This window comes from Octodon degus, unplaced genomic scaffold, assembly GCF_000260255.1.
Source record: "Octodon degus isolate 3935 unplaced genomic scaffold, OctDeg1.0 scaffold00297, whole genome shotgun sequence".
Lineage (NCBI taxonomy): Eukaryota > Metazoa > Chordata > Mammalia > Rodentia > Octodontidae > Octodon > Octodon degus.
This window is the reverse complement of record NW_004524873.1, coordinates 130666-144789: the sequence shown is the minus strand read 5'-3', so window position 1 is coordinate 144789 and position 14124 is coordinate 130666. Positions and strand designations below refer to the sequence as shown.

Genomic DNA, 14124 nt, shown 5'->3' with positions numbered 1-14124 from the left:
ATATATTTAAAAATTTTTGTATTTTAGAGAAGGGTCTACAGGGTGTTCAGGGTCACACTACCAGATCAGACTCATAGTGATCCGCCTGTTTACAGCCTTCCAAGAGCTGGGATTACAAGCTTGCGCCATCACTCCCAGTCTCAACCATTGACAAGCTCAGCATTCCCCAGGGATGGGGCTGGCACAACAGGCCCGTGGACTTAATGCCTGGCCCCTGCACCTGCTTGCAGGCACTTTAATCCACTGAGCTATTTGGCTGTCCCTGTCTTAGAATATTTGAATACAGTAGGACTTACTTTTTTTTTAGGATTTACTTTTAGAAGTTTGTTAAGACTCTAGGTAAAGCCATTGGAGCCTCACTTATCTTTAAAGTATTTATTAAAAAAAATCTTTTATTTCTTTATTTGGTACAGGGTCTTGCTACGCAACTCGGACTCATAGTGACCCTTTTGCCTCAGCTTCCTCAGCACTGAGGTTACAGGCATGTGCCACTACGCCCGGTTTTGATGGGCAGCACGGCGAGCCCGGGATTCCAGGGCTGGCATGGCATGCAGTATACAAGGGATCAAACCTGGATTCTTGCGCTTGCCAGGCAGGTGCTTAGACTGCAGAGTTATCGCCCTAGCCTCTTTTAATAGGGTTTCCCTGACATCACTTTTGTGGTTATCTTCAGATTTTTTGCCTTTATTTAATTTTATTTTGGCATACATTTTTTTGCTGAGAAAGCTCATCTGGATTTCTAGAATTATTGGTACATTCTTAGCATATCCTTATATTTTGTAATCACATAGAGAGACAAGATTTAAATAGCTATATTTTTGCTCTATTTTCATTTTTCTGTATTCTATATTGCTCAGGCTTCCTTGGTTTTACTTTCTTAAACTCATCTGTAGAATAATTAAATTTCAATTTATATCTTTTGTCCTTTCCTGTTTCAATATATACTTTATGGTTTTTCCTTTTTTTTTTTTTTTTTTTTTGGGTTTGAGAACCGTTTTTTTTTTTGGAGGGGTGTGGAACCGGGGATTGAACTCAGGCCCTTGCGCTTGCCAGGGAAGTGCTTATTCCACTGAGCCATCTCCCCAGCCCCAGTTTTTCCTTTCTACTTTTCATTTTGTTTTTAAATGGGAGCACCTAAAATCTATTATTTTATGGAACAGAGCTTTTTCATGTTTTTAATTATTTGCTCTTGAGGACTCAGTTCCTCATTTATGGTTTAGTTTTCTTGGATTTGAATGAAGACAGCATGCAGTCTGAAGAGTTTTTGTTTACTTGTATCAGATGAGGAAGTAGTGCAGACCTGCTTTTGCTTCCTGTCAGAGTGAGCAAATTACTGGATCAGCTGTTTCTACTTGGTTTTGTTAGAATTATCTTTTTGCCAGATATGTACAGCCAAGTCCTGGGCTTTCAGGTCAGGGAATCATGGGCCAGCTCTTCTCTGTGTGTGTCTGGATTTCCCAAGTCCCCAATTCCTGTAGCAGCTGTCCCCCTTGTAGAGTCCTGTCCCGCCAGCACTTGGTCTTACCTGCTTTGTGCTTGTTGGGCAGACAGAAACAGCCAACCTAGGTGAGCCCTTCTTCCTCTGACCATATCTCACACCTCTGTCCACCCAAAGTAGTAAGAGTGTGAGCAGGAGCCCTGTTGGTTGTCCTGTTTATGCTGTCAGATCCCCCGTGCCCCCCTCCTACCTGACAGTGGTACTTTCAAACTAGGGTGCATCGAAGAGGTTGAGGACATTTTCTTGGAGGACTTCTTGGACAGGCTTGGTAACCTGAAGTGAGGGATGAGGGAGGGATTAGGTTAGAGATGTTTCATTTGTGCTCTGTTTTCATTTGGGTCCTGGTTATAATCTGTTGTGGTTCACAACCGTGGCATGGTGCAAATGATGAGAGATTATGCATAGTCAGTATCCAATTCAAACTCCAAGTAGACCTGAAGGAACTGCCCTTAACTGAGACCCCTCAGTGTGAGAGAATCTCATAAGACAGCCCTAAACTGAAATTTCTGTGGCTTTTTATTGACAGAATCAGGAGGGACAAGGGAAGGTCAGGTAGTCTGTTAGTGATTGACCTTAGTGCCAATCTAAGTGAAAGATTGGAGTGTGGGGAGGAAAGGGCCAGAGCATGCCTTCCTTAGAAGGCAGTGTGTTTTCATCCTACTTGGATTTGTGACCTGTGGGCTGTCTTTTAGTCTTAACCATGCATTCCAGGAGGCTCCAAAAGTCCCATAGCTCTGCATATCCATCTCATACACACCTCTGGCCAAATTCTCTCTCAATATCCAGTGGAAAGTGTTAGCAAGTTGGAGATCTTGATAGCTTTTCTAATTTCCATAATTATAGGACTCCTGTCACTATTTTACTCCCCCTCCTCTCTGTCTTCATTGCTTTTTCTGCTCACATTCTTTGGGTTATTTAATTAGCAAGGGTGGAAAAGGGAGAAAGTGAAGGCTGGTGGTCGTCTTGCTAAGTTCATCTAGATGTCTCAATTTGTAGTTTTTAGTGAGTGCATGACATGCTGTCTCACTAATGCAAGCACAATTGTTTCCTGGTTATTGAGCCTTTGGGATTTTTGCAGGTTTCATTGTGTTCTTTGTTCTCTTCTAAACATCTTTGAACAGAACATTTTTTGAGATGTTTCCCTTTGAGTTTATTCTCCAGTATGGTTTTAAATTCAGTTTTACAGCAGGAACCACCCTCAGGAGTATTCTGTAGGACACACTCAGGCATCTGCTGGGTACCTGGCATGAGGAAGATGAAGTAAGGCGGTGAGGCACAGGCTGAGTATCCGGAGGGCTGTACTTCTGCCCTTACCTGTGCGGACACCTGCAGGGGCTTTGCCAGGAGCTTACTGAAATGAGGTCACACGGTGCCCGTATTCTTCCAGCAGTACCAGTGAGGGAAATTCCATCAGCTGAGTGTGACTAGCTTTTATTACTTCCGTACTGGCTCTTAATATATAGGACTCCTTTCATAAACCATATGCTTAATGTAATAGGGAATCTTGCCAGTGATTTATGTTATTACTGTGTCTTGTGGGTAGCTGACCACAATAATGGATCCTAAAACTAGACTCCTTGAACCAGAGGTTTTTAAAGCAAGCTGACTCTGTGTCTGTCTTCCTGGGGTGAAAAAGGGGACAAGGGAAGGAGTACTCTGACAATAGAAGCCTGTAGCTGAGAACGAGCCTTTGGCAGCAATAGATCTTTTTCTTTTCTTTTTTCTTTCCTCCTCCTCCTCCTCCTCCTCCTCCTCCTCCTCCTCCTTCTTTTTTTGGAGTAATGCTCTTGCTATATAATCCAGGCTAGCCTTGAACTTGCTTTTTTTTGGGGGGCGGGTGTTGGTACCTGGGATCAAACTTAGGACCTTATGCTTGCTAGGCAGGCACTTATGCCACTGAGCTATCTCTGCAGCCCATTGAACTTGCTGTGTAGCCAAGGGTGGCTTTGAAGTGATGGAGATTCTCCTGCCTCAGCCTTCCAATTGCTGTACTACAGATGTGTGCCACCATATCTGGCTTAGGTATTTTCATTTATTAACTAACTATGTAAGTTCTGTCTCTTTGCAAGGCCTATTCTAGATATTGCTATAAAAAATCATGAGAACCGAGCATGAAGACATCAACTATGACTCTAATGTATGTAATTTTTGTTTTCAGCATCTTTTATTGTGTACTGTGAAACCAGCTAATGGTTTATAAGAAAATGCAAAAATAGCAGACAGATTGATCTTTACTGTTTATAATATGTACGAACAGTGATTTAGCACCTGACCATGTTTCAGATGGTTGTGAGTGTTTCTTCCATGTCTCTGTTTTCCCCCTCCCGGACTGTATTTGTTGAAGAAGGTGGCTTTTTTTTTTTTTTTTTTTTTTTTTAGATGTATTTGGTTGTTACAGGGTCTCTCTATGAAGCTCAGATTCACAGTGATCCTCCTGTTTTTTAGCCTCCCCAGTGCTGGGGTTAAAGGCATATGCCACTATGCCCGGACTCAGTGGCTAGCTCAGTCAACCCTGGGAGCAGGACTGGCGCGGCATGTGTGGTTCAGGGGATTGAACCGAGGTCCCTGTACTTGCCTAAGCAGGCACTTTAGTTCGCTGAACTATCTCGCCAGCCCGAGAAGCTGGATCTTAATTCTCTTTAGTTTCACATAGTGTGAGTTTTGCTAATTGTATCCTCAAAGTATTATTTAACTTGTTTCTCAACCACTGACATTCCTATAAGTTGATGGTGTGTACAGAGGCTAGTTCAGGATTCAAATACCTTATGTATTTATGTATTTATTAAGCACACTTTTTCTAAATGCAGGTCGAGCTCCTTTCATTAGGCACAGAAGTGTTTGTTGTCTCTTTGTTTTCTTTCCCATAACTTTATTGAGAAACAAATAGCAATGAGACAGTTTCAAATCAAATTGGTGGGACAGTTTCAATAATAACACATTGCATACATTCTTCCTAGTGGTTAATTGCTGTACAAGATGCGGACATGATATCCTATTTACAAACATCATTAGAACAAATCCCTCTCTTCATTAAGAGAATGTAGCTATATATCTATCCTAACCACTTTGAATACACAGATACAAAATGGACATTCATCTGTATCCCTTTTTTTGCTAAGTTCCGTTATTTGAATATTATAGGTGTGTAAACTCAGCAAAATATTCTAAAAGAGTCCAGTAGCCCATAATAGTATTGGGTCTTCCACTTGACTGGCAATGTCAGAAATTGTTGACCTGAGTCCCCTACAGCTCAACATAACAGCATGGCTTTACTTCTTATGTTCGTTTTTATACTTTTCTGCTGTATGGTTAAGACCAAGGTAAAGCAGGACCTATGCAACAAGAGTTGTAGCTTTTGGGTCTGATAAGGTGTTGGCTCTTTGTGATGACTGAGTTGTTAAATGTCCAGTTTAACTTAATTGGATGCAGGCCTTTAATGTTTTCTTTGGCCCAGATGGTGGTTCTTCAGAAAGGACAAAAGAGAGTAACATTTGGTCTGTTCACGCTGTTTCTTCTTTGTTGAAGTCTAATTGTGGGCTGTTCATTGCAATAGTGTTGCTAGAAAAGGAATTGGCATAAATTTGGTCACTTATTTCTCTTGGGCATAGAAGATCTATTTGCTCAAGGAAAACAGTGTGTAAAGGCTCATATTTTGAAAATGCTTTTTGTGTTTTAGAGGCACTTTTTGGTTCTGCTATATAAGCTTTATTTATTTGGTACAGGATCTCACTACATGGCTCGAACTGTAGTGATCCTTCTGTTTTCAGCCTCCCCAGGATTGGGATTATAGGCATGTGCAGCTCAGCATGCCCAGCAGGTGGGTTAAACGTGGCATGTGGTGCAAGGGATTGAACCCCAGTGCCTGTGCTTGCCTAAGTAGGCGCTTAGTCTGTTGAGCTATATCACTGGTCCTAAACCAGCTACTTTTGCTAAAGGTTCCCTGTTGTGTGTTTTCATTTAATTTATGAGGTAATTCTTTTCTTTCTCTAGGATCTCATTTTGCCCAATGGTGGTACTCCGGCAGGCACTTCGAGTCCAGCCTCTTCATCTTCTCTTCTGAATAGACTTCAGCTTGACGATGACATTGATGGTGAGACCAGAGATCTCTTTGTCACAGTTGATGACCCCAAGAAGCATGTCTGTACAATGGAGACCTATATCACCTATAGGATCACCACCAAAGTAGGTTTCTTTGTTTCACATTGCCTGCGTTAAGTGGTGTTGCTGAATTAGGATCCTACCTCCATGACTTCTGCTTTGCTTTCAGCCTGTCTTTACAATTCCAGTTGCCATTATTATAATTATGGGTGTCATTTTTGGAGAGAGTAGACCTACTAAAATAGTTAATAATAATAATAATAATAATAATAATAATTTGGGGATTTTTTTTGTTTGTTTTGAGACAGGGTCTTGTTGTATAGGGTGTAGGTCATGCTGGCCTTGAACTCACTATGTAGCCCAAGCTAACCTCTAATCAGTAGCAATCCTCTTTCCTCAGCCTCTCAAGAGCTAGGATTATAGGCATGCACCACCACACCTGGTGAGAATGAAAGTAATTATATATTTTGAGATTTAAAAAAAAGTCTTACAATGAGGGGGAAATTACTGAAACATTTTAAATAAAATATTTAATACCCATACTTTCATGTGTTTTATGTCATGATGCTATTTCTTTCTTTCTTTTTTTTGTTTTTTGCAGAACCAGGGATTTAACTCAGGCCCTTGTGCTTGCCAGGGAAGCAGTTATTCTACTGAGCTATATCCCCAGCCCCTCATGATGCTATTTAGCATGTGCATATTATGTAACTTTTTTTTTTTTTTTTTTTTTTTCTGATCCTGGGACAGAGTCTCACTGTGCAGCTCAGGCTGGCCTTGAGCTCACTTTGTAGACCGGGCTGGTCTTGAACTCACAACAATCATTCCTGCTTCAGCCACCCGAGTGCTGGCATTACAGGCATGCCCTACCATGCCCAGCCTGCTCTTGAAATTTATGAAGCATCATAGTAGCCCGTATGTTTGTGATGAGAAGACACTGGCTATAATTTGGCCTAATTAGGTCTGATGGTTTGAGGGTAAAGGGGTAAGAGAACTGGGAATGATATTTATTGGTTCTCTGCTGTTAGGGAGATAATGAGCAGAGTTCTGAGATTTAATTAATTTTCACAGCATTCCTAAAAAGTCTGTTAGTTACAATTTTACAGGTGAAAAAACTGAATCACAAAGCTTGACGAACTCTTTCAAAGTTATAGAACTGGTAACAAAGATTCTTAACTTGGGGCCAGGGAGATGGCTCAGTAGAACAGGTGCTTCCCTGGCGAGCACAAGGGCCTGAGTTTAAATCCCAGTTCCACAAAAAAAAAAAAAAAAAAAAAAGATTCTTACTTAAATTTCTAATAACATAAAGGCAACATTTTTATTTTAAAACCCTAGTTTATACATAATTGCATTTATATAAGAATAACTAGGGACCTGCGGAAATAACTCAGTGGCGCAGCACCTGCCCGACAAGCCCAAAGTCCTGAGTTCGATTCCTGGTACCAAAAAAAAGAGTAACTTTAATTTTTCTTTTTTTAATTATTATTTTTTATGTATTTAGCCTACAGGGTCTCATTACACAGATTGGATTCATAGTGATCCTCCTGCTTTCAGCCTCCCAAGTGCTGGGATTACAGGTGTGCACCACCACACCCAGTCTTAATCCCAGTATCAGTGCACCCCTAGGGTGGGGCCAGCACAGCTGTGGTACCTGGTTTTGAACCCTGATCCCTGCGTTGTGCCTAAGCAGGTACTTTAGTCCACTGAGCTATTTGGCTGGCCCAATTTTTTTCTTTTATTTTGTGCTACTTAGTGTTGAGTCCAGGTCCTAGTACTTTACCGCTGAGCTATAGTGTCTACTCTATGTGGTTGTATTGAAAATTATTTTTTGAATATTTGAAGAAATTCTGAAACTTTAAGCTTGTCTTCAGCATGCACTAACATTTTGGGCAGAATCATACTTTGTTAAAACACTGGATGCTGTTAGCATGAGTGTATGTGTCCCTTTCTCACTCCTCTAACAGCCAAAACTTTCTCCAGACATTGTGCGTCTCTGGGGAGCAGAACTGTTCCCTAGTTGTAAAGCACTAGTCTACATTATCTGTATTATTAAGGAGAAAATTCACATTATTGCTGTCGTGGTTTGGGGTTTTTGCAAGGGGAACAGTATAATACAGGGCATTTTATGAATCACTCAAAGAATCATGTACAAGGAGTGCAGGAAATCTGTCCATACACTAAAGGCCAAAGAGTCCAGCTGAGGGCCTGGATCCTCATATCCTGCTTGAGTCTAGATGAAAACCTAGAGTTCATAGCAGTGCCTCCCACAAGTCCAGTGGGAGGCCCAGAGCATGACAAAGTCTCGTGCAGGCCCACCTCCTGGATCTGTGCTGGAAAGGCCCAAAGCTCAGTGGTGGGAAGTAGAAAGTCTGCCAGGACGATGAAGGACCTGTGCCAGCAGGCAGAGGGATCTGAGCTGGGGCTAGGAAGCTATGCTTGGGGTGAGAACCAGAGCTCCCACAGTCATCCTCAGCAACAGTGAGGTCCCAAGCTCCTCTAGCGATGAGGAAAGCTGAGTTTTTACTAGGAAAGCCAATGCTGTAAGCTTCTCCATGAGGCTGAGCAGTGCACCATCTGCCCCTCCAGAGCCAGGAAGCGATGCTGAAGATGAGGCCTAGAGCCCCTCCAAAATGAACTGTAGCCATTCTCAGCGACAACAAAGGCCCTGAGCTCCTCCAGTGGCAAGAACAGCCAAGTTCATCAGCCAGCATGACAAGGTCACCCAGCAGAACAGTCCAGGAGAGCCAACCCTTCCCAAGCTCCAACAGCTCCTCCAGACAGCATCTCTAACAGCATCTTGACAGCTTCTCCGGTTCTGCCACTTACACTGCTGGCAACAACCCTCGAGTGGGCCCCCACACCCAGCACCATGGTTGTAACAAGTTGACCACCAGTTAGAAACCTACTGCAGTTGCTTTGTATTTTATTTTATTTTTTAATATTTATTTATTTATTTGTTTATTTAGTGTGTGTGTGGCCAGCTCAGCCCACCAGGGGGCGGGCCTGGCTGGCATGTGGTGCTGGGGATTGAACCGCGGTCCCGCGGTCCCTGTGTTTTGCTTAGCTTAGCTTGTTCTAAGTAGGTGCTTTAGACCACTGAGCCATCTCACCAGCCCCTGCTTTGTATTTTAGAAAGTAAAGGAAAAAAAAATTTTATGTCCTATTTCTTATTTTCTCTTATCACAATGCACGTAATGAAGAAACATTTACAGATACTTTAGAAATTTTAAAAGATGAAGTATGTTCATGGATGGTGTTGAGGTGTCAGATGGTCAGGTACTCTCTTAGTTTGCTTTTTATCTTTTTCATTGCAGAAAAATCTTATTTATTTTTTGTGTATTTAAAAAAATTTTTTTTGAGACAGTTCTTGTTATATAGTTCTGACTAGCCTTGAGCTCAGTGTATAGCCCTTTGTGGCTGAGAACACACAGAGGTCCTCCTTCCTCTCCCCTCACATGCTAGTGTTATGGTAGGTGCCACCATGCCTGGCTTAATTCTCTTTTTTTAATTTGTGAAAACTTAGTAGAGTTTTGATTTTTGTAACTGTTTAAAAACCTCTGGAAAGAGGAACAGAATGAAATATACTTAAGTGTTGTTTCTTTATCTTTTATTATTTGAAGATACTATATTTTAAAGATCATATGAGTGATATAAATACATTGTCTTACAAAAAGTAAAAGAAACAATGTTAAGGACCAAAATACAGAGTAGAAAACTCTGCGTCTTCCCTTGTCCTATTCAGGTGTTTTTCTTGCCAAAGCGACCATCGCTAAAGCATGGTGTGTGTCCCAACAGCCCTTTTTCTTTTATTGACATGTACACATACAGGAGTAGGTAGATTTCAGTGTTCGTTGCTTTCTCTTTCCCTTCCATTTGATGGTATTTTTGAAGACCTCTGTTCATATGTAACTGTGTCTACCTAGTCCTTCAAGCAGTGGCCTCACAGTTCGTTCCTCTATGTACATTTACGCCTTTGTCAGCTTTTGAAGTTACTGCGCTGTTGGGGTAGTTCTGCTCCTGGTTCACACTCAAAGCTTTGTACCTGGTGTCGTGTTCTGCTAGTGCCTTTGGCAGGTGCTCATGTGGTAGCCTTTCCTCAGGGTTCCTGGTGTGAAGTATGTAATTCCAGGAATTGTTTCTGTTTATTTTTTTCCTGGGGCGAACTTATTTTTTTATCCTGTGGTCAGTGAAATGCAAAACCTGTTTTTCTTGAATAGGTGCTATAAACAGCTAGGTGACAAGGTGACTGCCTCTGCAGTGCAGCAGTACTGGCTGAATGAAATGTTTCCCACTGACACTTGATTCCCATGCCCTGCAGTTTCCCCCACTCAGACCCCAAAGCAAGTCTTGCAGGACTTTGCTTAACTAAGTCAGAGGCTGATATACTGCATAGTACACCAGTCTTTCTTAGGTATCTTTTTTTTTTTGTTTTTTTTTTGTTTTTTGTTTTTATTCCCTGCCTGCCTTTTCCCTCTTATTTTTGTTCCTTCTCCAGGTGTTATTTGATTTCCTGTAAGTGAGAAACAGAGTTTCCAAGTTCTAGTCCCACATTTTCACTTGGCTGTGATGACAGTGCCTTACGATGAGCCTGTTGTGGAATTTTTACTTCTGCCCTAGCGCTCTTGTCTGCCACTTCTGATCACACACCAGCCTTGCCTGCTTTTCCTGCTTCTGCAGGTGACACCAGGCTTAACATCTTGGTGGTTCACTTGGAGCCTTCTTTCTGAAAACTGTGTTAAAGGATGTGTAGAAGCATAGGGATGGGAGAAAGCACAGACGAGAACCCCAGATTCCACACCAGATCCTGTCCTGGCTGCTTGCACCTTTGTTTTAGGCAAAGGTAACTGGTCAGAAAATGAAGTTTACAAATTCTTGTTTTTTCTTTTGGGGATGCAGTTTCTCAATCCTAATTCAGTTTTCTGATCACCAAAGCTGGACAAGGCCAGAGCTCTATTTGTCTGGTTTAAATGAGCCTAGGCCAAGAGGTGGGTGGATGTATGTTAGAGTTAATGACCAAGCCGAACATGGTGGTCTGTCCCTTTACTCCCAGCATTTGGCAGGCTGAAACAGGAGGGTCCTGGGAGTTTGAGGCTGGCATGGGTTACATAGTAAGTTCAGGACCAGCTCGAACTACACAATGAGACACTGCCTCAAATATGTAAATATTTTTTCATGATCTGACGTGCTGTACCACATCTATGCTGCGAGTGTCTTTTTCTCCATGGGTGTGTGCCACCCCAGGCCTTTCAGGGCAGGCGACTTCTGGGTCTTTTCTCTTTGGCTTCTAGAGAGTCATATCATTAATTATCAGACATTTATCAGGTGCTTTACTTGTTTAGAATAGAAACTGTTGAATTCTTCCTATATACAACTTATGCTTATTCTTGAAAAGTTATAAAATGCAAGTTAAAAACAGTGTTAGAATACCTGTAAGTTCAGCAGTCAGAAATAATCACTTATCTTTTCCTGGGCCATTTCTCTCTCTCTTTTTTTTTAACCTTCTAAAAATGAGTATGTTGTATGCACCCAGCTCACTTCATACATTGCAAGTATCTCTCTGTGCTAGTGCCAGTAAGCACATTGTCGTGCATCATTTATAAGGCTGCAGTAATGTTCTGTTGTGTAGATATTGCATTACTTGTACTAAGCACCTCAAGTATATTATTATTTAATCCTCACACTTCATGAAGTAGAAGTAAGGAAACTGGGACACAGAGACATAAAGAAAGTTGCTCAGACAGGCAGCTAGTATGTGGGGAGGCTTGCATTGTCTCTGTGATTCCAGTCATGCCCTTTAGAATCGTGCCTCACTTCCGAAGACAGGTCTTCCCACAGGCTGCCGGCTCTCATTGGCTATTAAAACCACTGATGTGGAGGCAGACTTGAAGTTGAGAAATAAACATCAGTTCAGAAGCTTCAGTCATTGTCACCACATCCACTGCAGCCTGTTTCTCTTTGTAGAGGCCTCAGTGGTCAGGAGAGTCTAAATGCCCCTCAGAGGTCAGGTTAAATACAAGGGCCATAAAGTGGACATTAGATTTAATGAGAAGGCTGCGGATGACTATGGTGAGAGCAGTTTTGTTAGTGTGGTGGTGCAGCACCAGTTGGCGGGGGTTAGGATGAATGGGAGGTAAGGGGGAGATGTGACTGCTGCAGTTTGGCAACAAAAACAGGAATAAAATAGAGAGCAAGAACAGTAGTTGGAGGAGGATGTACACTTAGGGAGAGGGAGGCTTGCATTGTGCGTGTATATATTTTGCTTTTTTTTTTTTTTTTTTTTTTTTTTGCTTTTTGAGACAGGGACTTGCTGCATTGCCTAACCTGGACTCAAAACTCAATTCTCCTGCCTCAGCCTCTTGAGTGCTGGGAATTACAAGTGTGTGCTACCATACCTGGCTTTGCATGTTACTTTTAACGGATGAAGAAGACCTTGGTGTCACTTGGGTAATGTTGATAGGGAGGGAGACAGTGAGTTGAAGATTGGAGTGGAAAGTGAAGCCACTGTGAAGGAAGGAGAGAGTGCTGGACGTGGGGGAGAGAGTGGCTTCTGGTGGGGGAGGGGAAGCACCTTTTCCCTTGTTCCAGGAAAAGCACAGAAACTTCTCCTGTGGCAGGAAGTTGAGGGGTTCTTTGCTTATAGCTGCAATTTTCTCTATGAATAAAGGAGATCTTTCACTGAGATAGAGGGGGGCTTTTGAAGTGGGGTTTAGAAGTCTTCAGAATCTCAATAGGCTTTTTAATAACTGGTGTGGAGAATGAGGGAGAGAGTTGCTGAAAGGAGTAACAAAAGAGTGCTTGACAGTGATGAAGGTCCACTTATAGAATTTATGATGTTATTCTGTGTTTGACTAATTTGTTTTTCCCTTCAGCAGTGTGCTCACATGCTCAGGCCTGCTAAAGCAGAGGGGTGATGGCAGTTTTGCCAGAGCTGGGAGAATGGACGATGGGAGGGAGCATTAGGTATTGTGGTTTGAAATGATAGGCTATGGAATTGAGGCCAAATGAAGAAGGAAGGAAGGAAGGAAGAAAGGAAGGAAGGAAGGAAGGAAGGAAGGAAGGAAGGAAGGAAGAGAAAGGAAAGGAAAGGAAAGGAATGAATGGAGAGGATATTCAGGATCTACTCTAAGTCCCAAGAGACTGAGAAACAGGGGTGTTGAGAGAGAGAGATAAGTGAATTTCCATCTGATGACAGTCTGGAGAGATGGTGGGGTGCAGAGAGAGGAAGGTGCTGTATAGTTGGCCACCTGGCTCTCAAGGGCAGGGGGCTTTGAAAGGAAGCTGGACAGCCAGGTGCTCCGGTGTTCAGGGCATCAAGAGAAATGACAGGGTGTCAATAGTAGAAGAGAATGTAAACTTGAGGGAGGAGGAGGTTTTTGTATGTTTGTTTTGTTGGGCCTCAAGATAGCCTGTGTAGCTCAAGATGGCCTCAAACTTGCAGTCTTCCCGCCTCAGCCTCGTTGCTGAGCTGGGACCCAAAGGATGTATACAACATGAGCCTTGGGTTTTCACAGGGCTGTGGAGGGACAAATTGAAGAGCAATGGGGAATGGGAGATGTCTGCAGCTACTCCTTGCCTTGGGGTATGGAATGAAGATTGTGGAGTAGAGACAGTGAGCGGTCCACAGAGGGACAGATGGCAGGGAGCCTACACACTCAGGAGAAAACCACTACATGGACTGTGCAGTGAATGTTCCAGAGAGCCTGGTGGAAAGATCTTTGCTCCAAGGAAAGGAATCCCTGAAGAAGGAATCCCATGAAGATGCATGACAAGAGGCCCACCAGGCATCATTCATAGGGGCTCTCTGAGGTGGTGAGGTTTTGAGACAGAATAGCTATCATTTGGTAATGGAAGAGGTTTTGGGACTTGGGGACAAGTATCACTTAGATTTCTTAGGCTCTAGCTATGACCTAAGAAGTACTTGTGTTGAAGACCAAATCTCTCTGAGTGAGTCAGAAATTTTGGATTGAATGGACATTCTTTGGAATGGCTCTGGGCCACAACTTTTGGGCACATCTGCTTCTGAAGTGGAAGGAAAAGCCTTTCTGGGCAGGGTGAGGCCCAGAGGATGAGGTGCCATGTGGAGTTACTGCCTGGATTCTGGACTTGTGACAGGTTTTCCAAAGTGCTGGAAGCCCTCCCCTAAATTGTCAAGGATTTCTAGAGTTGACCAAGAAGGTGTTCATATAACCTGATGGTGCTGAACTTCTAGTGTAATAAAAGTAAGTATTCCTTACTATGGCTTGTGTGCAGTTACCTATTCTTAAATGTGTAACCAGGCCTTCCAGTCTTTAATGGAATTCTAGGTTGTAGACATGCAGTTGGAATGACAAGGATTAAAATGTTGTAATGGTTGTCCCTGATTATGGAACTGTGGTTGTGAGGTTTTGTTTTTTTTTTTAAATCACTAATACTAGAAAATAAGAGATAAATGGTTGGGGCTGGTGAGATGGCTCAGTGGTCTAAAGCACCTACTTGGAACAAGCTTGGCAAAGCAAAGGGACCGCGGTTCGATCCCCAGCACCACATGCCAG

At 42.6% G+C, this 14124-nt stretch overlaps 1 protein-coding gene across 1 annotated transcript in view; it reads left to right on the top strand.

Annotated features, from left to right (window-relative positions):
* Snx30 (sorting nexin family member 30) overlaps positions 1 to 14124 on the top strand; it is a 124283-nt gene that overhangs the window by 57879 nt on the left and 52280 nt on the right. Inside the window, exon 2 of the mRNA XM_004647271.3 lies at positions 5489 to 5680. Coding sequence (XP_004647328.2) covers positions 5489 to 5680 — 192 coding nt within the window. The remainder of the gene's footprint in view (positions 1 to 5488; positions 5681 to 14124) is intronic.